At 33.3% G+C, this 24298-nt stretch overlaps 1 protein-coding gene across 5 annotated transcripts in view; it reads right to left on the bottom strand.

The window, feature by feature from the left end:
* The window catches only part of sick (sickie), a 165517-nt gene that overhangs the window by 127194 nt on the left and 14025 nt on the right, over positions 1–24298 (bottom strand). For 4 of the 5 annotated variants that reach the window (XM_053745543.1, XM_053745545.1, XM_053745547.1 and 1 more), the window contains exon 1: positions 6101–7471. The exons of the other annotated variant lie outside the window; for it this stretch is intronic. In XM_053745543.1, the coding sequence (XP_053601518.1) occupies positions 6101–7456 (1356 nt within the window). In that variant the 5' untranslated portion in view covers positions 7457–7471. Of the gene's footprint in view, positions 1–6100; positions 7472–24298 lie in introns of those variants that run through there. 5 annotated transcript variants of the gene reach the window in all.

Raw genomic sequence — 24298 nt, 5'->3', positions numbered from 1 at the left:
CAGAATATACGATGCAACTAAGCCGAGATAATACCTCCAGCGCAGTAAATAATTATAAAGGCGTCAGTCGAGCGGTGTAATTAAAAAATGCTACACTGAACTACCCCTAACTCCAAACATCATATGATATTACGAAAATAATTATGTTTACTATAATCAATTTCTAGTAAAAATAGCTTATCAAGAAATTGTATTAATATGTTGATGGAGCCTGAAGGAATGGAGATGGATAATAAAGCATACCACCCCTTTGAAGCTTGTAATAGTTTTAAACCACATAAATGTCTTTGCAAAGAAAAAAGTAAACGTATTATGTAATAAAAAGTCAATAATTTTTAAGATTTCATAGATAATCTATGATGATCGCGTCGTATATTTTTGAGTATCAATGATAATTGATACTCGACGCGCAGTAGATGCCATACCAGACCATACCACGAAAGAAGGCCCGTGAGGAATGAGGAAACAACCAATAACAGATACGCCACATTATTGTTTGCAGCGATAGTAGCGCCACGTCGTCTGCGGGACTTCTATCGTGGTACGGACTCTAACGTCAAAGTTGTCTGGTACAACCCGCTCTTAGAAGTTGTGTACGCTCGTAACTCGACCGAGAGAAGATAATTTACGATGTCTAATCCGGCCGACCACTAGTCCTGCAGGATACAGACGTTACTGCCCTTTATATAAGCAGTTAATGGCTAAACTTAGCTGCACTAATCACCAGGATTAATTGGGCACTTATCGGACATTTAAAATAGAGAAACGGCTGTTGGGATATGGACGATATCTGTATTAACGGAAATGGTAGGGGTGGGAATTTGAATTGGTCGTATAATCTGTGATTGCTTTGACAGTTCAGTACCTAGTAATTATCTCCTATTAATATTTTAATACGAGTAATCTAATAGCATAAAAATATTTAAGTAGACCGTTAGAAATGAAATACTGTATCAACAAATTATTTATTTTACTATAATAAATAATTTGTTGATACAGTAAATAAATAAAAAATTGTCAACTAACAAATACAACAAAACATTTGAATTTGTGTTCAACCTTAATTTTAGGATATAGAAACATACCTACATACTTTATGAGTAGGACCTTAGATTTATATGAGGTCTACTTAAAACGTATCACTTTCAGGAGTTTTAGGGTGGGCTGTAGTTAATAATTCATTGGGTTTGTTTTGCGTATTGGCAGAGACGGGGAGAGGGTCCATAAACATGTTTTATTGCTCTTGGAAAAGATGAAGATTTATTGTCTATACACTGTGTGACTTCAAAGAATTCTATCCTACTGTATTGTATATGCAAAAAAGTCACTTGACTTGAATTTGAAGTTTAAAGATATCCTTTGGGTTAATTATGCTTAAAAAAGATAAATCATTATTCATTATGAAAAAAAAAATAAAACATTAAAGAGTAAAATAGACACAATTATATCACGCTCGTACAAAGTAACTTTTACCAAAGTAAAAGCAGCAGTACTTAGAGTATTTTATAAATTATTTTTAGCAAATGACAGTAAAATTTACCAAAAAAAAAGTAATAAAATCACATCGTCAAAATCCAATAATTTATATTACACGTCAACTTACACTGGAGGGCGACGAATCCAGAATGTATTTACGGCCTCGCAGAGTGATATATAAGATAAGGTTCCGGAACCACAGAATAATACAGAGAGAAAGCTTTACAGAAGTAACAATCTCCATAAGACGAACAAGGTTAAATACCACGCGGCCAGTTTGTCAAATAATGGTTTTACTAAATTAGAAATATACGAAAATAATACCGTTTTTATTTTATGTTCAATCTAAAAAATAACTTTCATTTAAATTGTTCCTGTATAAAATATGTAAGATCATCTGTGCAATAGAGTTTAAAAACCAAATTACATTATGATAGGAAAATGTTCGAGATCGCTCAATGCCAGTTAAATTAATCCATAAATAATTAATAATTGTCATTACGGCGCTGAGTTTCAGCTGGTACACTTAACATAAATAGTAGGTATCTATGAACTTTGGCCATTCACCAACTTTTTTAATGAATAAACTAGGTACTTAACTTCTGGTGTTTAGATGTTTTATACTTTCGGTGGTTCCCCAAGTTCGGTGGCAAATAGACTCGGTAATATTTTTTTCAGGCCAAAGTGAGGATCTATGTTGATCATATTTCTTACTGAACAGCATAATACATACTTTTCTGTCAGGTGGGTAAATTATGTGATGCATTGTCAAGGGTGGAGAATGTATTTAGGTATTACCAAAGTAAATATATTTAGGTATTACCAAAGTAAACTTAAAACACTTAAACTTAAAACACTTTAAAATTGATATATCAATTTTATACTACATTATTCAATTTTTTATACTACAGTATTCAATAATAACCTAGGTTGATTTTATACATTGTTATAATAACTGCCTAATTTTGGTAGGTACCAAATCTAGTTAATTCTTTAGAATCAAAACCCAATTGTCCACATGAACCTTTAATTTACGTCGAAATCAAGTTCGTTAGCTTTCCCGTCTATGTACAAGACATGCAAGCATATATATACAGCACAGAGATGCACCCTCACTCAATCGAGAAATAGTCTCTTTTGGGGTCCAGAATTCAGTCGGGAGTAGACACTGCCATGCCATCACAGATTTAATAATATTGAAGAATCGTCTTTTATTTATGTTTTATTACTAATAGGTTATGATACTGTTTAGATGAAGAATTTAATTCTTGCAATAGAACTCTGTCGCTTTTTGCTTCACTCATTGAAATAATTACTTAGTATCTACATATATCGACATAGAGTCTATCACGAAAGTGATTTTTCTAAAGAAATTCACAAGCTAAACTACGAAACTTTGCAGGAAATGTGAGATATGGGTATGTTTAGACTTGTATATTTTTATTATTATTTTGTACCTAAGTTACCTACAAACAGTTAAATAAACAGTTAAAACAAAACTCCACTGAAACCCACAAATAATTATCCAGCACGTCCCATCGCCAGGTCTAGTCGTTCTAAAGCGGTAATTAGGTTATGGGCCCGCGCGGTCGTGAGCCGCCTAGCAATCCTGCGCCTCCGGGCAAACTTTGATTTCACTCCGACTACGCGTCCTACGTATTCCACACCCCACAGACTCTTCAAAATTGTCCAGCCACTTATTTCCGTTCGTAAAGTATCCATTTTATCGCTGTAAATGTTTGCTTGCAGCGAAATGAGGGAAACATTGAATTTCTTTCTAAATTTGCATCAACGTAAATTTGTCAATTTTGCATTGCATTTGATACATTACAAACTTACAGTTCACTCTACCTATAACGGTAAACTGACACAAGTACTAAGTGTATTGCACTCTAAATAATCAAAATATATTATTTGATGCTTAAAATTTTTATAAGAAACTCAAAATTCATCAGTTCAAGCGTCACAAATTGTGGAGCTTTAACTTTGTGACTGTAATATAACCTCAAAGTTTCAAAAGCCTCAACAGACCCCGCAAACCGCAGAGAAAATTAAGTGCTGAACATTTTGAGGCATGAAAGCATCACTCGTTCACGTGGAGAGTGCTCGGGGGTTCACGTGTTGGTTCACTCACCCTCTTATTGCATTCATTAGCCGAGCGTCTCTTAAATACTGCTTTTCGAGTCCTTTCGTGGTAAAAAAAAAACTATCAAAAATTGGCAAATTTTAACTGCATATTGGTTAGTATATAGTTCTATTAAATTTGAAATGTTTGTCATAAGATGCGGTACCTACCTACTACTAAACAGTTGAATAAAATACCTACCTACTACTAAACAGTTGAATTATTTCTCAATTAATTCAACTGTTTAGTAGTAGGTAGGTATTTTGTTTTTTAACGTATTCTTGCTGGGGAATTAATATGGCTTTTGACAAGCTAAGAAGCAGACAGAATCGAATTGTTAAATGCTATGTATAGTGCGCTTTTATAGATACTTTTAAAATAACATTCGTTTTAGCCACCTATTTGCACCATAGTTGTAATTTTCACGCGTAATTTCTATGAAGAAATGCAAGCGACATGTTAAATGCGTATCATTGATGCATTCGTGGCCTTATTTGTAAGTTAAAGTGTCATCGCTAAGCAAATCGCATTCAATGCAATCCTTTCCAAGAAATAAAGATAAAACAGAAGGAAAATTTTAACAACAATAAACAACGTTGTTTACATTTTCAAAAACGTTTACATAATGTACCTACACACCTTATCAATCTCGTAGACTAGATGAAACTATAAGATTATTAGATAAGTGAGCACTAAAACCTATTAGTCTTGTACTAATACAAGAATTTTGTCTGTAACCCCAATGGTAAAGAAAGGTTATGATTTTGTCATATTTCTCGATAGCAAAATGACAACACCTAAATAATACTAATGATAAATCTCTCTTTTTAATCGTCCAACTTTGATTTTATTTAGTTAATTAATTATTGTTTAAGCGTCCAATCTCGAGATTCATTATTTTGATACCTGTGAGAATCAGCTACTTGATTACGAGTTGACATGATATGAATACTGAATTAGCATTTCGATCGATTAAATCTGCCACCACCTTGCTTGATGCATCGATAATTCCCAAATTCGCTTTTGCACTACTTAAATATTAATGCAGACAGGTACATTTTGTTAACAAAAGGTCTCGTCCAATAAAAAAAGATTTCATAAATGATTGGGTAGGACTATCACACGTCATCAAACACAAACAATGGCCATCGGATAGCCGGACAATTTGTATCGCCATAATTACCCAAGCACACATAACTATGGTGTTTACAAAAGTGAGCTCGTACATACACGTACATGCCGCCGCCGCACTGTCCGTTATTTTCGCTAAATGGGCCCATTTGGAAATTAACTGCACGATTGCTTCGGAATAATAACGCCAGTGCGGAGAGATATATCACGGGAAGTGCTAAACAAATGAACGAGAAGGGGATGTCTGCGATCGCCTAGCGGGAAAATGTGATTTTGTTTTTTCTATCAGCGCCATCTAGTGTGCAGTAGCAAGTTTAGTACGTAAGAAGATAGCAATGAAAGCACAGTTTTCCCATTGCATTTTTCACTTATATTATTATTTTGTTATTTGTTAACCGAAATTATATATAATTTATTGAATATATAAGGTATTCAAAGTTCATTATGTATTGAAATTCAGAAAAATGCGATAAGAAATTGTAATTTTGCTTATTAGAATCAGTTTTGCTATTCAACACTAGATGGCACAATGCGTTACTCATTTTGTATAATGCCGGCTCCACACTGTCGCCGAACAGTTTGACAAACTTTTGCAGATTCGGTGTACATTGCTGATTTTTTATTGCATTCCAAATCCTCCGTATGTCCGATGTATAGCGAACTGTTTCACCATAATGTATCGGCAAACAGTTCGACAAACATTCGAAGACAAACGTATGCCGTAGGCAAATGTATGCCGAATCCACCAAAGCTAGGCGATTTGTTTCGCAATTCCTATACCTATAGCCGAGGGTATGAATTCTATTCCGGCAAAGCTTTGGGAAGTTGGAGGAACATTTTCAATGCTGAAAACTCATATCGAAAACTCACATCATCAGTTTTCGCCATGATCATAAGTGTAACTTAAAACTACTTAGTAAAATATATCCAAAAATATCATGATGTTAACAATTCCATTTAATGAGATGTTAATGAGATAGACCTAGGTATTTAGTTTCCTAAAAATCTATAAAATCGAACACGCTTATTTCATTTATATTACATTTAAAACTGTACGTCACCGACTAACCTTTTAGTTGTTCAAAAATAAAATCCACAAAAAACTGACATTCGACAGTCCGACCGGGATGCTGTTAAATTGTTGCCATGAAAAATGGCTGTTCGAGCTGAAGTTAAATTATGTCTACAATCTTTGGCACTAAGAAAAATGTTGCAACATTTTTCATGTGCATAGACGTCGACCCTAAATAATGAAATTGCTCCTTGAATATGTATTAAATAAACTGAAATGCAATTTGGACTTTAAGCAATACGGCTAGATGTAACCTACAAATGTATAAAATGGCAATGGATAAACATCATACTAACCTTTATTTGTTCTGCAGCTTTCTTCGCTAGACCAGGATCCAAAATAGTGATGTCAAGGTCCGCTGCACATTTTTTAGCTGTATCACTAAATGCTGCTGCATTCACATAATACGCGCCTTTCTTTTCACTCGAATCCAACGGAGAGTTCGGAGACAATATGCCGCTATCTGTATCACTAACATTCGCTGATTTACGAGCCACGCCGGAATTTTCACCAAGTGGGGATTTGAGTGGAATTCGAGACTTCTCATTATTTGGTGATTTCAACGGTATTTTTGACTGTTTGGCAACTTCTTCCGGCTTAAAACCAGTGTTGGGGTCGAATATAACATAATTGTCTTTATCACATCTCACCTTATTATTCACAGTTACAGTGTATTTTTTATTAGGACTTAAGTTAAGAAATGGATCTTCGGTATCCACTGGACTTTCTGGTATTATAGACTGTATTTTGGGAGTTATTTTTGGTACTGATTTACCATCTATAGTACGTCTTACAACAGTATCGTTTCCGAATTTCAGCCGAACGTATTCGTTGGAAATAGTCCGTCGTATCGGTGAAGACAACAACGTCGAAGGCTTAATGTCAGGCACATTGTTTTTACTTTGAAAGAAATTTATTTTGGATTTGTCCATCGTTTTAACTGGAGAGAATGGTAATCGTAATTTTGAAGTAACTTTTTTCTTTTGGCTACTGACACTTAACTCTAATGACGAATTCTGAACAGTACTTTTATAAATAGGTAAAACACTAGATTTTTCGTCATTTCTTTGTGTACCTTTACAAACTTTTGTAATTTTAACTTGTTCTATTGATTTATTGAACTTTTTTATAGGAGCTGGAGTTTTAAGCTTCCTTTCCTTATTCTTTTTATCATTTGCTGACTCATTACTATCAACATCACATTTCTGGTTAATAAGTGCCGGATCTTGTGATTTAACAAAAGTTTTGCTACGATCGCATAAAAATGTCTCATTTTGTGCAACTGCGCATAGATCTTCATCTAAAGTGTTGCCTAGTATATTGTCTATAATGATTTCTACATCGCTTGATTCAGAGTTGCTTTTGGAAGATCTGCTCTCATTTAAAATGCATGAAATCCTTTGTTCTACTTCTATCAAAGAATCTGATTTATCAGTCTCGCCAATACTTCGCGATGTACCACTACCGGAGTCTGAAGGAGTTTCGACTTCAAAAATAGCTTCATGCGTTTGCGTTGTAGTTTGTGAAGAGTTTTCTGGACATGATCTTCTTCTTTTCACAGTTCCTGTAGCCGCTGACGGTGAATCCCAATCTAAATTTTGTATTGCACATTGAGTATCACCACTCTTTTTAGTTCGTCTTGGACTAGTCATTATTTAATCACATCGTTCCTTTACACTACACTATAAATCTTTTAGAAAACTTTAATTAGACCATTGTTTGAACATCGTCCGACTGTTAAGGGAAATGCCGATAGAGTAGTAGATAAGGCACAATATAGACAGGCTATGATCATTAGTGGATTCGAACACGAACACGCTCGATTGTTATCTAATTACAAACTTGACGCAACTGCCACATGGGACTAGACGGTATTTGTATTTGTTATTGTGTCTAATGGTTCCATATTTATTTTCTAACGAACTTAATGTATGAAGAAATTTATGAAATTTATAAAGAATTTTATTACAAATGATTTATAATACTAATTATTTTGTCCGTAATAAGTCTAATCTAACACAAAATTATTTTGTCTAGACAAAAGTAAACACATCAGTCATTATAATTCGCAGGCTTTATAGACGCTGGAAAAAGATCTTTTGAGAAATCCATGCCCAACATTGTATTACTTGTATTACAGGAATATTTACATAACGGAGGAAAGTTTTCAACTTTTCATACAAGTTTCGTGAGCTGCATAATACAGACGAATGTAGGAAAACCTGAAGACTCAATATTTCAAAGTTAACAATGTGAATAATGCTTATTATGAGTAGAGGTAGGCGAACTGTGAGGAACAGTTCGTTCTATGAAAATCCATAAATACGTCTTTCTTTGCTCAACTTATATTGCTAAGTTTTTTACGAAGGAACTAATGTCTTTGCATACATACAAAAAAACATCATAAGCGTGTACTTATATGTATGTTGACTTGTAAGACCGGAAGACAGTTCTTATGTCGGCTGGCTGGTGCCGGCGGGCGGCAACTGCATTTTACCCACTTCTGTGGTAAATGTTGCATATTTTACCACCACTTCATAACTTTTCTTTTGCTTAAACAATGAAGGTTTCTTAAACTAAACCATAAGTAATAAAAGCTTTGTTTTTAGACTACAAAAATACATTTAATTCTTAACTTGCCTTCTTTAGATATTTTTAATTTATAAGTATTTATAGGTAAGTTATTTTTAAGTTAGATAGTTTTTAGTTTAAATTAATGTAATCTTGTGCTTTCATTGTTAATTCTACTTAGTGATTAAAATAAATATTTTATTCAATTCTTAATAATAAACCCGAAATGTTAAAGCAAAAGCTAGATCAGAAATGTACTTGGAAACCTATGTAAGCATACAAACAGACCTTTAAGAGAATACTTTGGTTTGATAAATTTAGCCAAGTCGTAAAACCCAATCTTCCAGACTGGACCTGGAAATTATTAACTAAATTCTCTTTGCCACAACTTGGTCGAAATCCGCAGCCAGATGAGTCAGGCGAAAAGTGCAGAGAACTAAATAAACTTATTCGTGTCGAGAGATTCTGACAAATTGCCCCCCAGTGTCCCCGGTAACCTGATTACCAGATAAGTTAGAGCAATAAATATCCCGTCCAGTTGTAATTTAGTTTTAACTACTACGTACATTTTAATATTGTGATATTTTCTTTATATAATAGATTTTTATTTAAAAGTACCTATTTTCGTTCTTAATGAATTATTTATATTACTTTGTTAGGAGAGCGTACCTACAGATATGAATAATATTGATTAGAGTAATTACTATTTTACATATCGCAGGGGACGAGCGATTCTTATAATTTTATAAGAAGCTAAAAACTTATCTGTAAAATAAAAAAATGCAACAAAATTAATGAAAAATGTATATTACGACGACTTATGAATACATGCAGAGAATGTATTTATTTATATTTTAATAAATTAACACATCTCTCAAACTCTCTTAAGTAGAAAGATTAGTGTGCAATATACTAATAGTATAGCAAAATACAAATTGAAATTATTAAATTCCCATCAAGTTCGGTACTATATATTTGGTACACACACATCACAGTTTTCTCATAAATCTACAACAGATCGTTATAGAATCAGAAATTGTTATACTAATCTTATTGACCTAAGTGCGAATTTCATCTAGGTATACAATGTAGGGAGTCCAACATAGAGTTTGTAGCGTCGTCGACTTGGTGGCTCAATTTATTTACTCCTGGTCTGTGCACGTGCCCTTTAGCACGAACGAAATAATTAAACTTCGTGTAATTTACCACATGAACTGGCAACATTTGTTAGTTCTTCGGTTTGTTCTGGTAATCTTACCGCGACTCTGCCCGCGTATCTCCGACAAAGTTTCTAATTTGTTGCGTCGCGGACGGCGAACCACACTTTATCTCCTACTTCTATAATACTTAATAAAGTATTATAGAAGTAGGAGATAAAGTGTGGAGATAAAGTACATAATAATGTACCCTATAATATGCCTTTGCAATCTGTATACGGCCACTCTCAGATAAACGGCTAACTTTTACATGTCCCGAGATGCCATTTTTTTCGTTCATACGTATCTTTATCAAATTTCAAATTTGAGAGGTTTTAAGTTTAAGCTATAAGCGTTGGTAATTAGGCGAAGAATATATAATTCAAAGAATGGCCGTGAAATACACCAGATATGTGCATGTACACAAGGTGAACATGTGTACTAAAAGTAATTTTAATACATAAGGGGCATATACGATTATATTATAAGTGATTATATTATAAGTGCCTTTATTTGCATTTGACGTGGGATAGGTACACGGATACTATATCATAAATGTTATAATTTTTCTAGCAAATTAGATATTTCCTTATCATACAAAATTTAGACTTCGATATATTGTTCATATTCAAACATTGTAAACTATGAAATGTTTCGAGTCTTCGGTTTTTACCCGAAGTCATATTGAATTCTGCAACTTGTTCGAGGTAGAAACTCAATAATCGAAACTAAAAACTTTACGAATAAACTTTTCAGATTTTCTACGATATTGAAACGCCTGCCATTTATACCTAGTTGCTAGGTACTTGTATTGAATGGAAATATTCAGGATCTTTGTTGAAAATTTAGAGGTTTCGACGCAAAGCAAACAGCAACTGACGCGGATGCCGTTTCAAATTTCTTATCGCTCGTTCCCGAGTGAGCAAAAACAGAAGTTTGGTGCGGGGCTCCGCTCGGTCTAAGTGATTTACAGGCGCCCTGCGACCCATCTTCGAATACCCTTACTAAGATACTTAGGTAAGAAGAAGCTACGAAAGCGAAAACAGAATCCATAGTTCTTACATATTATAAAATTAAATAAAATTTTGTTTAGTTAAAAACCTGACGTTAATAGGAAAACTGCGAGCCACAGCTAGTACTTTACGTACGTTTTTTTAAATACAACAATCTTCTAAAGTTCGAAGACTAAAACATTTTTTTTTGTTATAACCATATCCAACAGATTAGATTGCGAATATACAAAATGCATCAACATTTCCATTCGACATCTATTAAATTGTTACTTTTTGTCAACAACAAACAACCAAAGGAACTCTTTGCTTATATAGATCGGAAACTGTGTATAAATAATTTCTTAAAGATCTTCATTATTATCTAACATCTAAAAACTTTATAAATAACTTTAAGAAATCTTTCAGCTTCACGAAAATCTTATATTATATGATAATGCAGGTGTTTATAGGAGAGCATATAGTATTATCGCATCGCTTAGCTTCGCAATGTGCCCATTTCCTACGTGAGCAGCACATTTCAGGAGGGAGACTTACTTTAACGGGGTTACTAGAGTTATCGCGTAAAGGTAAACGCCTATCTCTCCCTTTTTAGGCGAGTGTTAGAAAAGGACAACAGAATAGTTGGCTTGAAATCGAAATTTGAAACGTGCAGCCTCCCCAACGATATCCTAAATGGGTCAGGAAGGCGAAGTTTACGGTGCTATTCGGGTATTAGAGAAACCGAAACGCAATAAAATCTCCAATTGGGGTGAAATTAGAAAATTATACGGAACCTCTAATAAAAATAAAACTTTTAGGCAGCCATAATGCAGAAATGAAAACTTATTCTATGAATATTGTAATCCCTCTCTCATCTAAACTTGTCGGTGATACCCTCAGCTGTGACACTTAAAAAATATATTTCAAACACAAACGTCCATATTTAGATTATAGATCATAAATAACTTAAATTAATATTTTCAATTATGTGGAGGTCAGTAGGCCTCATATACACCCTTTATCTATAAATTCAGATAAAGTATTCAAATAAAGTCTATACATTGTAAGAACTTGCTGTAAAAAAGAAACCTTAAATTGTTAGAAGAGACGGCTGTGGTTTTAAACCCTGCCTCCTACCTGACGTCAACCCTCAACCAACCAACCTTCCGCTATTTAGATTTTTAAATCCCTTATTCGCCTAGTACGATTTCCGCAGCAAGATATGGAGTACTCCTATTTTAGAGCGGTAGAGAGAACCACATGCCGCTTTATGAATATTAGAATATTTTCCGGTTATTCGTATAGTTATGTACAATTATACTTTTCAAGCAAAATTAATGTTTTGTGAAAAACAATTATATTTGCTAATAAAATTTCTATTTATTAGATGCTCTGGTGTTCATAGCACCACAAATCGTATAGTTTCCCCATTGAACGTCCATTACTCGCTTATGTTTGTTAGTCTCTGATCAAACGGCATTTCAATATACGTTATGGATACAACTAAGTTGTTATTTAGCGGGCAATTTACTGGCTTTGTTAATTCAACGGAACGCTTTATCACCCGGCTGGAACTAACGTAATTAGCTTTAAACCTAGCGCCACCTAGACCATGATACACAATTATACAGATACCATGTTGTTTTCATTAGTTATTTGTGTAGAATTAGTATTTCTTAAACTTTCGCATTTTACTTAATTCAATAAAGAGACTAAAAAAATACTTTTTATATATTTTTTAAGTTTACTGATTGTCTTTTTTGTAAAAAAGCGGCGCGATGCAACGCGACTCGACATATGCGTGGATATGTGTGTCCTATTATAGACTACTGTGACCGACCTAGTGACTCGACTTCGCACGGGTGCAATATTATATATATTATATACATTTAACTTTCCTTTTGAATCACTCTTTAAAAAAAATCCTCATCAAAATCCGTGGCATACATAGATGACGACGCAAACTCATTTAAAAATTGGGTTTGAAACCCTGGCGAATTTTTGGGAAAAATCTGGGCAAATACTGAGCCTGAACTCATCACTGGATTAGTTAATCTCTGGACGTAGTTTTAAATATTACAGAATACAAAGGGACAGACAGGCGGCGGGAAGCTACTTTGTTTTATACTATTGAATGATACAAGACAGGATGCAGACACAGGCGTGCGGGCGAAAGTCGGATTATAACTCCGATTTCGGAATACTGATCAGCGATGATGTTGTTTATTTATTTATGGATATTTTTAAGTTTGATTTATCTAAAGCTTGTCTACAAATTAATTTTGAACCTTTATACACTGGCCAGTAACAAACACCACAAACGAGCCAAAAGCTAATATAATCAGTGTTAAAACAAACTATTCAATGCCCTTTGGTAATATAACCAAGTAATAAAAGCAAATAGGCTGAGCACACAATAGGGAGGGTCACAACGGAGTTAACACTGCAATATTTTGTTGGAAAGAAATTATTTGCATTTGTAATAGGGGTGGCACCCCGGTCCCGGCGGAATGCATTCCTGCACTGCGATGCAATGCACGGTGCACTTGTCTTCACTCACACAGACAGTCTTCACTTACACATAAAGGTGGGACGATATATTTTGTGATGTCGCGATAACTTTTTGCCAGACTGTCCCAAAAGGGCGACTGTTTATGTCTGTTTAAGGTAGCCGGAGCGCATCTACTTCTATATAATAGAAACCTACAAAATACATAAGAAAAAAAATGAAGAAGAATTCAAGTTTTAACAATAGGCTATTGTAGGCTGACTATTTGTAAATTAAGTCTGACCTCTTCACTATTTGCGGGTTGGTCGGCTACGAAATGGTCGCGTGGCTACGAGCTACGAAACTACGAGTCTCTTCGTAGCAATCAGTTTCAACTGGTTTAATATATTTCAATTGCAGTTTACGTAAATGTTTTACTTAAATAGTACAATAATTAAAATTTTATAAGTTATATAAATATTAAGATCTTTACATAATATTTTAATACTTTCATAGGACCTATCTCTCATCTCCTAAAATGTCATTGAATTGAAACTGTTTATATGTTTTGCGCTTTTTTTACTACAAGCAATCAACCCCGTTATGTATCTAATTAGAAAATCGTGTTATAAGTTCTGCAAACAATGTTGTTACACACTACTGAAGTGGTACTAAGAGGGGGCTTCCAGTGTCACCGCGCATTGAACATCTAATTATAAAACATGGAAAATCTAGAGCTCGCGCACTAATCTTCTCTTTCGAGTAAAATCATTTTTTCGTTCACCTACTTTGGGCTATTGTGATCGAAATCTGTGCCATCTGTTGTAGAGATACATTAAACATTTACTATAGAAGATCACGCGCAAAATATATATGAGAATAATTATGTCTTTTTGGTTTAAATTAGGCAACATATATACAGAGATATCTCTGCAGATAGGAAGTGAATATAATATCAAAATACATATTATTTTGCTCTCTGCAATGACTACAACAATAGCTGCAATATTCAGAACATGAAAGAAGGATAATCGTATAAATATATTTTTGCAATAACTACAGCAAGAGTTGTATCGTCTTGAAATTTACGAACCATTATTTCTGTATTCGCGATAATCTGTTGTAAATGCACTAGGGGGATTCCCTATTAAATATTTAGATTGCATTCTTCTCAATCCATTTATCATGGTTTAATTGTATGGGGCTGCCCTTTTACACAAATGAGAGTAGCTGATCAGGAGATCTGGCAAGCCTTTGATATGTTAATGTAATAAGAAAACATGTTCGTTTCGCCCATTTCAGTTACAGATAATCTTGACACGTCTTTACTTTGCTTCGTTTTTTTTGTTTTTTATTTATTTATTTTTGATTTATTAGAAATAAAGCATCATATTATAACAAAACCTTAAGAATAATCTACTATAGTTCTCTTTAAAAGTCTACAATTTGCAGACTAATAATATTTTGCAAATTGCAAAATTATTATAAATTATTTTTTTAATTTAATTTTGCTTCTATTTTTAAAAATCTTTATATTTTGTGTAGATCTTTGGTAAACTTCGAAGATTTCCAATCAAATACTGATTAAACCAAACGGCAATTAGATTGCATAGTGCAACAGCAGACTTCATACATAACAGAATCAAAGCTCGCAAGGCGGCAAAATGGGATTTGCGCTAAAGCGCCCCATAATTATTTTTTCTCCCCGTTCGCGCCGCGCCGACCGTGCGTTCCATTACAGAGGGATCAACATTGTACAGTCAACGTGTTTCGTTTTCCTCCAATTTCCAAAAAAAAAAAACTTGTTTTCTTTCTCTGAAAATTAAAATACTAAATGTTTTTTTTTTTCGTTTCACTTAATGGATAACAGCGATGATAAAAGTTACTTCAAGTTATTAAATTATAACAAACTAATATTATAAAGAGACATATTTATATTTTAGTTTGCAATAAATAAACTCAAAAACTACTTACCTATTTTGATGAAATTTGGCACAGATAAAACCATCAGGCGTAACAAAGGCTACCTTTTAAATAATATTTTTAAATAATGTGAAGCCGGGACGGAGTCTTTTATAAATGTGATTCCTATAGAATCCTATGAAGTTCAAGTAGCAAACATTAAAATTGCATTTGCGATGATCCGCCTTTGCGCTCATTTATGTTTTAATACCTTGTTTTAACTATGACTCCTTTTTAAATGGCCTAATTAAGAGTTCATCTATCTAATATCTAAACGTATAATATTATCTAAAACATTAACTTTGGCATTATAATAAAACAACGTACAAATAAACCTATTACGATGGTTTCATTTAGGTAAGTATTTCATGAATTTAGTTTATTTTTGACGATTTGCTTACGTAACCAAGAACAATAACAAATTGCTCAAATAGCTACAAAATATCTTTTTTATTTCCATTAATTAAAATGAGAAATAAAGTACTTGGTATTCTAACCGTACACTGACTGCGCCATAAATGTATTTTCGTTTTATGCTCCACATACGTACTTTTCTGCTACTAATAATATGTTTTCTCTTGTTTTACTTCACTTTGAGGAACGTAACAATATATCCTACTTAGCCTCCTAGTGCTACACTTACAGTATTCTATTTTTACCATTGCTTTATGTAAATATTTTCTATCGTCACTAAATACATAGTAATGTTTAATGTAAAAATAGCTTTAGTGATTTATGTAAGTAGGAAATGAGTTCGTTTATTTAAAAAAGTACCTCTCGACGTATCAATTTCTAATAATTATTTTTATCATCATAATAACATTTCTTATTATTAATATGTAGTTAAATTACGCAACGAATTTTGATGCGGGACGGGTCGCACGAATCAAATCTCATTTCAGTTGATGTAACTGAGAGGTTCTGATACTTCGGAAAATAAATCAAAAACAAAATATTCAAACAAGTGTTATATTACTATCGCTGAAACCCAATTCTTTTCATAGCAATGTTTCCTATCATATTTGAATTGAAAACATACTATAGAACCAATTGATAAAAGTATAGAACTACACCTTGATCCAAAAAACGCTGCTATGCTAACGCTATGTTATGAGTTAAAACATGTGGCCTAGTCTTTACCAAAAACTAAAGACATTATTATATATTTTTAGCTCTTCTATTATTATAATCTTCGAAAATTTTAAGTATGGCACACGTTAACGATTAGAATCTAGATATTTTGTAGCTACCCATCTGCAACTTAGATATTTTGTATTGTACCCGAACGCGGCCCTAGATATGAACCTCTTTCCATTTATATGTAGATTCCATGACCGACCATAAGTTATACCGGATCATACCCTTAATGACACCCGGATAAATGGAAAGGGTACTTCCCCGGGGTAGATTTTTACAGCATTGGAACTCTGTCATAATAAGCAAATGGATCAAATCAACGGTGTGGAATTAATATAATGCGCGCGACATCTTGTTATATTATTGAAATATGGTTGGAGGGATTAGTCGGATTAATATCGTCTATGGCTGCCCGGAATAGTAACTAGTTCGTGGTGTTGTTGATTTTAATTAAAAACTGTTGATGAAAATAAAATTTTGTTTAGGTGCACTGACTAAAAACTATCGGTCAATTTACAAGTACGACTTGTAAATTTATAATAATCTCATAGCTATCTCCACTACCGTAGGAGTAGGTACTTACTGGTTTTAGGGATAAATAAGCAGTAAATTAGTAGTACTAAATGGAATTATTTAAAATAAATCTTTATTAAGTATTAAAAACGAACTGTAAAAAATACCTGTCGACAACCCCTGTGGTCTCATAGTGATCAACCTAAAGGTACTCAAGTATGCTAAATATTTATTTAGACTACCGACCAGCATCATTTTAAGAAATGAGATTAAGATAAATCTGTTTTTAATTTAATTAAAACATCAACCGCTTATTTACACTTCTCCCGTAAAGGGACTAATTATGAATTCTTGTGTGGAAAATTGTGGTAAGAAACAGCTACAGTGAGCAAATTTTGATTAAATTAAGCGATATTAGAAGGGGAAGCGCGATCGAGGGAAATTAATGAAAATATTACTGAGTTTGGTAAGAATTACAAGATCAAGGAAACCGAATTATACAAAATTCACGAAGACGTTGTAATGTACTTTTAAATTTTCGCGTTGCTTAACTATTTATTAAACGACGGGTATTAAACGCGCACATACCTTTTTTATTTGCCATACGTTTCGGTTGTTACAAAGATCCGTGGTCACTGGGTGTTATGTGCATGTTTAATACTTACCTGTCATTTAATATATACATTATAATGCATAAATAGATTTATTATATTTATGTAGTCAAAGTAATTATGATATACTAAATCGAAGTTTCATAAATATTATTTTTACATTTGATTTATTTCATTGATTGCATGTATCATAGAACTAGTGGCCCGTCCCGGCTTCGCTCGGGTAAAACTAGCCTAGAAAAGTACCTAGACTATGTTACTCTTTTGAAGGTTTCGTCAGCCAAATTTGATTAAAATCGGTCCTGTAGTTTTTAAGTTTATTCATTACAAACAAAAATCATTTTTTTTCTCTTTATAATATTAGTATGGAAGTATAGTTTATATATAGGGAAACTAAGTACCTATATTAACATCTTGCATGTATATTTATGTAAATCTTTATTTCAATAGGTTTGGTCGTGTCAGTTTCCCAATGTCTGTCTGAATGTCTATGTCTGTGAGTTCACTTCTATGGCAATATGCAAATTCTTCGAGCACGGTCATCCATCGTGTGGACGCCGGCCACAAGATAAATAGTACCCTGACAAGAGAACTCTGCAACGGAATACAAAGAGGGTGGAAAATTGCTAGTTAATTTTTTGTTCAAACACCGAAAATCCTGATCCTTATTGAAGTGAAAAAGTAACGTTTTGAATTATATTCACTATGTATTACGACATTTTTTTAATATAGGTACTGAGGCTAGCAAATTAGCTACTGTAGCTGATTTTGGCAATAAGCCAAAACTAGCTAGAAATAAAACTACAAACTTCTAGCTGAAACCAATAAGTCGGTAGCCTTGCTGTGCCTTGCCTTTTCAAACTAAATTAAAAAATACTACTAAATTAATGACATTTAGAACTTTTTTTGGCTTATGTAGGTACATATCTTAGAATATGCTTGTTGATTATTCACATTTACTAAATGCGACGAAACGAACTGAAATGAATTTATGAAGAAATACATCCACTACTTATCAACTAATTAAACCGAATCAAAACATTCAAAATTACCGGTTAGTGGTAAGGTCAAACGTATAATCCCATCTGTAACTCAACAGGTATTACGGTGATCCACAATGACCGGTGTCGGCCGGTCATAAATTAGCATAACATCGACCCTGTGCTGGACCCGATTTACGACCCTATTAATGAGTCGCCGCCGATAATAACTTATCTATGAACTGGCCGCAAATAAAACTGTTCGTTCTGGAGTGGCGATAAAAAAAGAAAACTGAATGAATATGAATGGAGAGTGCGCTCCAAAGTTATGACATTTCTCTACTCGGTGCTTGGTCGCCATCATCATTCTACTCACAATACACTTATATTAGTAATAGTTATGATGTTATTGACTTATGTTAACAAAGGCTTAAAGTTACTTGAGTTAAAACTAAACACGATATGGTTAGCTATCTTTGTTTATTATTTTATTCATATTATCTATAGTACACCCTCGAAATTAAGAACCAATTAGCTGTATTGTAGAAAATATTTCCGAGGAATCTAAAAAGGTGAAACGTTGAACAAAATTGCTGCATTTCATTCAGTCGAGTTCTTTCAAGTAAGTTTGTTGCGCTTTATGAATTTAAATTGCTACAATCAGGTACCGATAAAATCTTTATCATTGCTATTTTCCTTTGAAAATATTTTTATGTTTGCGAAAGCAGCATAGTTTAGGTTATCTGAATGTTAATACGCTTTTATTATGTAGTTTATTATGTTCTACAATGGTTCCACATCATTTGGTATTATTGGTATTGTATAATTGACGACCGTATTCTAATAGGAAATTTGACCAAGAACCTACTTATAATAAATACACTTGATAACACTAAAATAAATCTCAGTATTTACTGATCAATACAAGGCTTCTGGCTTTAGCCTGAGCCTGATAGCTACATAATAAAACAATAGCACACATTAATACAATTTTCACGGGTTATCTGTTTGGATGATAATTTATTAAACGTATTGATGAACAGACAGCTGAAATTCCAAATTACGCAAAAAGTACAAACCATCGAAAATATTATTCCGGAAATTGTAGGAAATCGCTTTCCCTCCCTCCTATCACGCGTTCAGTCGTAACGCAACATGGCTGCGTGCATACAACCAATTATAAGAGCTGGATAATTAAAACAGGATATATTTACGATCGTTGAGACAACATGGCGCCTGTAGTAATTTACGATCGTCCTTGATTTTAACCCTATTCTAAATAAACTTCCTTAGCTGAACGGGTTTGGCCGAGTTTACGTGAGTTATGGCCGCCCAAAATGTCTAATGAAGGTACTAAGCATTAATGTCGAGATATTGTTCTCTTAATGACATACCACAAGACATGTTTGCCGTATCATTAGAAGATATGATGTTAATTAAAATTCAAGAAATATGTAACTATATTTAAATGTAATAACTCTATTTATGAGTGAAATAATGTTACTAGGAAAATTCTATAGATTTTTGATTTTGGAATGTTATTGTATTCCCAGTTTTCTCCACTCCAATATTCTAAATAAAATTTTAAGAGGGAGTAAGTATTAGATATATACTTTCAAGAATTATGGACAAAAGAATTCTTGACACACAGTACAATGAAATAATCCAAGAAAAACGGTACCCTTCCCAAGGAACAAAATTCACCGAAAATTATTTAGAGTTGTGAGTTGAAATTTATTACCATCGATTCGGGTGCCTTTGAGGTGAGAAAACAGAAACAGAACACAAGTTTTATTTGGAGTTTTCATGCTGAAAAGGAACAGCGTTCCTCGAAAGAGCAGTAAAGCCGCTCAACGCGGTAAACAAACAGGAGCTACGTATCGATTTACCATCAAGACGAAACCCGTTAATTTTTAACGACAATGTCCCAAGCATTCTCCACGATTATATCAACATTAGTATGTCATCAATTCATCACACGCATACCGTAGCAAATATTAAAAAAAAATAGTTACCCATTTTTCATGTTCTCTTTTAGATCTCTTTTTTATAAAATGTTTCGACATTTTATAAGACGATAAATTTGTAACAAAAATAACACACACACTTTCGAGTGTGTGTTATTTTAGTGTTATTATACGAAGTGTTTAAAGGTTATTTGACTTCATAAAAATTATATTGCAAATATTGAACTTATTTTGGTCTATTCATTGTACTACTGGGACATTTCGCTGAATATCTTCCCTCATTTTCGGAAATGTATAATATAAAATACTATTCTAACGGCTATTTGATAAATATACCGACCAAAGATACGGACTTATCAGTTCTGTCATCGAATATCGAAATGCAGCGCACGCGGGTGGGTACCCCCAAATTTAAATATTCATTAATTCGAAGCTTCCATCTCCTGTGACCGTTGACTTTGGACTTTTGATTAGTAAGTAGAAAAGTGGATTAATTACCGGTTTTTGATCTTGTTGCTTATGTAGCTCTTCTTCGACGGAATAAAATTTAAAATGGAAAATTTAAGAAACCCATTTCGCAATTGCTAAAAAAAAGCTGATAAATTCCAAACGGCTGAACACACATTTTCATACCATAGCTAAGAACACTCTTGATTAAATCATCTTTTAAATAAAAAACAATAGGCAGTGTGGCTGCTACCGTAACATGGACAGGCATACAGATACACAGACACGTTAAACTTATAACTCCCCTCCTTCTGTCGTCGGGGGTTAAAAGCCTTCGTTTATACTTCAGTCAACTTAGATTTCTCAGTTAGATATATGATGAAAGTAACCACTTTCATCTATATTCTATCTCGTAAGTAAAGATATTATTTGAACGTTATTGGAGCCACTTCCTTTTAGTCTACGCCAACCTTTTGTCATAAGTTCTGTTCTTTATCCTCTTTTGAAAAAAATACATTACATTACAAATACATAAATCATCTACATATATATGAGTTTATTGCGTCGAAAGCAAGCTTTATCTTAGTTACAAAGTCTGCAAACTTTAATTATGAGACAACACAACAATGTCGTGAGATGTTGCGCAGATGGAGTCACGTCCGTGCCCTATTATAACTTATATATTAATTTGTCACAAGATAATGCCTTAATAAATTTTCATTCCATTCGGAATTAAAACATCTCATTTTGAAATTATTAATGTACTTAATTTTTTGTGGCTAATACTAAAATTGAGTTATTTAACAAAATGTAAGAAAAAATATGGAACTAACATCCGTCGGTAGTCCTCCTCAATAAACAACACCGAAGGTATAAAGGGTTGTTATGCCTAATGCTAGTTACTCACGCGACGACTTTCTACGACTGTCAACTTAGCACAGTAGCAATAGTTTTAAGGATATATGACGTTAGTCAGTACAACATTGGACAAAAACGACAAATAAAACATTTAATTTTGTAGTTAGATAAAATAAAGAAAGCCTGGCAAAAACATAACAACAGTAGCAGTAATAACATATTTAAAAGCAATACAAACTTAACAATACTTTCAATAATATCTACAATAAAATTAGAGCATTAAAACATACCTAAACTATAGCTTATACTACAAAAGCCTCGTATTCGTATCGGATATTGTACCGTAATAAAACTAATAATATTTCCGCTCAATATCCTCCTGTGAATGTACGTCTTCCCTTTCATATTTGAAGGTAGTAGAAGCGTCCCACTGGATTTTATTCCATACAGTGAAATTGAATCTGACCATTGTGCAGCAAAGATGTTCTAATGAAATTATGGGAATTTTATGGCTAGCTAATTCTAAAGGTAAAACATTACTATTGAGGTCAAATATTACAATTAGTACTGTGCTACAACTGTCCGGATAAAATATAATTCTAATAATCTTCTATTTTTTTTTCAAATTATTTCAAAACTTTTTGGTTCTTTTATTTGCGTACATCCCCCATTATTTTATTCGTCAACGGAGTACTACTCAAGAAATGTTAAAAATTACGTTTTTCATTCACGAGACGTGGCAGTTAACTTTATAAATGTTATACTCCTTTTCCAGTGTTGATAAGAAAACATGGAAACAATGACTGGAAATTAATTCGAAATATTTATTATTTTTTGTCGTGTCTGCTAACATAAATATTTGCAACAAAAAATTTTAGGAATAAAGATACCGATATAGTGTTAAGTTACCATTTGTAAGAAGACAATACTAATATTGTCACCGTTTAAAGTTCTAAACAAATTATGAGATTTTAGAGCAAGATTCAGAACATAAGGCCGATCCGTCTGAGGCCGATTTTGTTTTAAATTAAGATAGTGGCAACTCATTAGAGTTCTTTCCATGTACTAAATTTTTGTTTATACTAATTTTTACCCGCGGCTTCGCCCGCGTGAATTTCCCACGGGTACAGAACTTTCTGAGATGAAAGGTACTCTATATCCTTCCCCGCACTTCATACTACATGAATTCAAAATTTCAAGTAGATAAATTTTTACTTACATACAAACTTCCTTTTTCATTTCTAATATTAGTATAATAATATGTTAATGTTTCTTATGTTAAAACGCACACAAACCTCAATGGATATTGAACTTCATTGTAGTTGGCATCATTCGCTCAAAACGTTGGTTATTTCAACCAAAATAAATTCTTCGAGATGCATAATTAAATTAGCTGGTTAGAAATTCGCTTCACGTTTTGCTCCATTTAGCCGGGTGTACCAAAATAGCAGTAATCAATAAAAATCACAATAAACGTTGAACGTGCTGACCTCAATCCTTTTTTGTAACGAGATTTTTTTTATTATGTTCAAAACATCAATAGGGTTCAATGATATTGTTGATTCATAATTTGCAAACAATTATAGAATATGTACCAATAGTGATTTTAAACAGCGGCGTCCATAAATTTCTTGCCGTATATCTATGACATAATAAGAACAAGACACAGAACTAAAAAACATCTTTCATAATATTCGAGCGGGAGTCACGATTATAAAACAGTCTTCATTGGGAATAGAAAGGCTGTTTCGCTAGTAAGCAATAAAAATAAAGGTTTTGGGCTAACCGTTTCTCAAACAGAGCTCCTGTCTGGCCCCCGGCAGCCCACCCGGATGAAATTGCCATTGCACCTGATGTGGATACAAAATAATCTTCTTGGCGATCTGAAGGCATGTTACGACTTAAGACGAATTGATAACGATTCTTTTGATTATAATTTTGTGAGGTGTAGGTATTTTACGTTTTTTGTCATTTCTCGTCTATAAGTTTTTTGTCATTTCTCGTCTATTATTGCATTTTTACTGGAGCTCTGATTATTTATGGTAGCTAGATTTAGCAACGGAATGAAATCTCAAGGACAGGAATAACATTTTAAAAAATACTAAAAAGGATAGATAATGTCTTACTAAAAATATAAAAATATGTGCTTTAGAGTGTCAATTATAAAGTTACCTTTATAAGGTACCTACTAAAAACATGTCTTGTTTAGTCTTCTTATTAAAGTAAAAGTAAGTACCTGGCTATCTAAGTATGTGTGTAAGCTAATGCATATCATAAATCTAGCAAATACATGTCTATCATTTAAGGTACGACAGTTGAGAAGCCATGAAGTCATAAAAATTTTATCGGAACAGCTTCCACAGAAGAGGCACAGCTGAGCTAAGTGCAGGGGTGTGCGCCTGGGAGCAATAAACTGCGCGGACAATTTGTTTAATCAAAAACAAACGTAGGCCGGAACGCCCCTGGCTATGACAAGTAACGCGACACTCTTTTGTTTTTGTTTGCTAACCCAGTAAAGAGATTTGTTTGATATCTGATACAGTTATTTTGTTGTGTAAATAAAACCATTTTCCAATTTTAGAAACAAAAACCAATGTAAGTAGTTAGTGTAAGTAGTGAATATACCTAACATTTCCTCGCAGTTCAACGTCATAGAATATTCTGGTAACTAATTCCATATAATTAAAGTATGTAATGGTTGTGTTTTCGACTGAAATACATAACTTTATTTGAGTTTTAAGTCGGAATAGTCTTTCGTTTCCAAAAAAGAGA

This window comes from Plodia interpunctella, chromosome 5, assembly GCF_027563975.2.
Source record: "Plodia interpunctella isolate USDA-ARS_2022_Savannah chromosome 5, ilPloInte3.2, whole genome shotgun sequence".
NCBI classification, from domain to species: domain Eukaryota; kingdom Metazoa; phylum Arthropoda; class Insecta; order Lepidoptera; family Pyralidae; genus Plodia; species Plodia interpunctella.
This window is presented reverse-complemented; position numbering and strand designations above follow the sequence as displayed.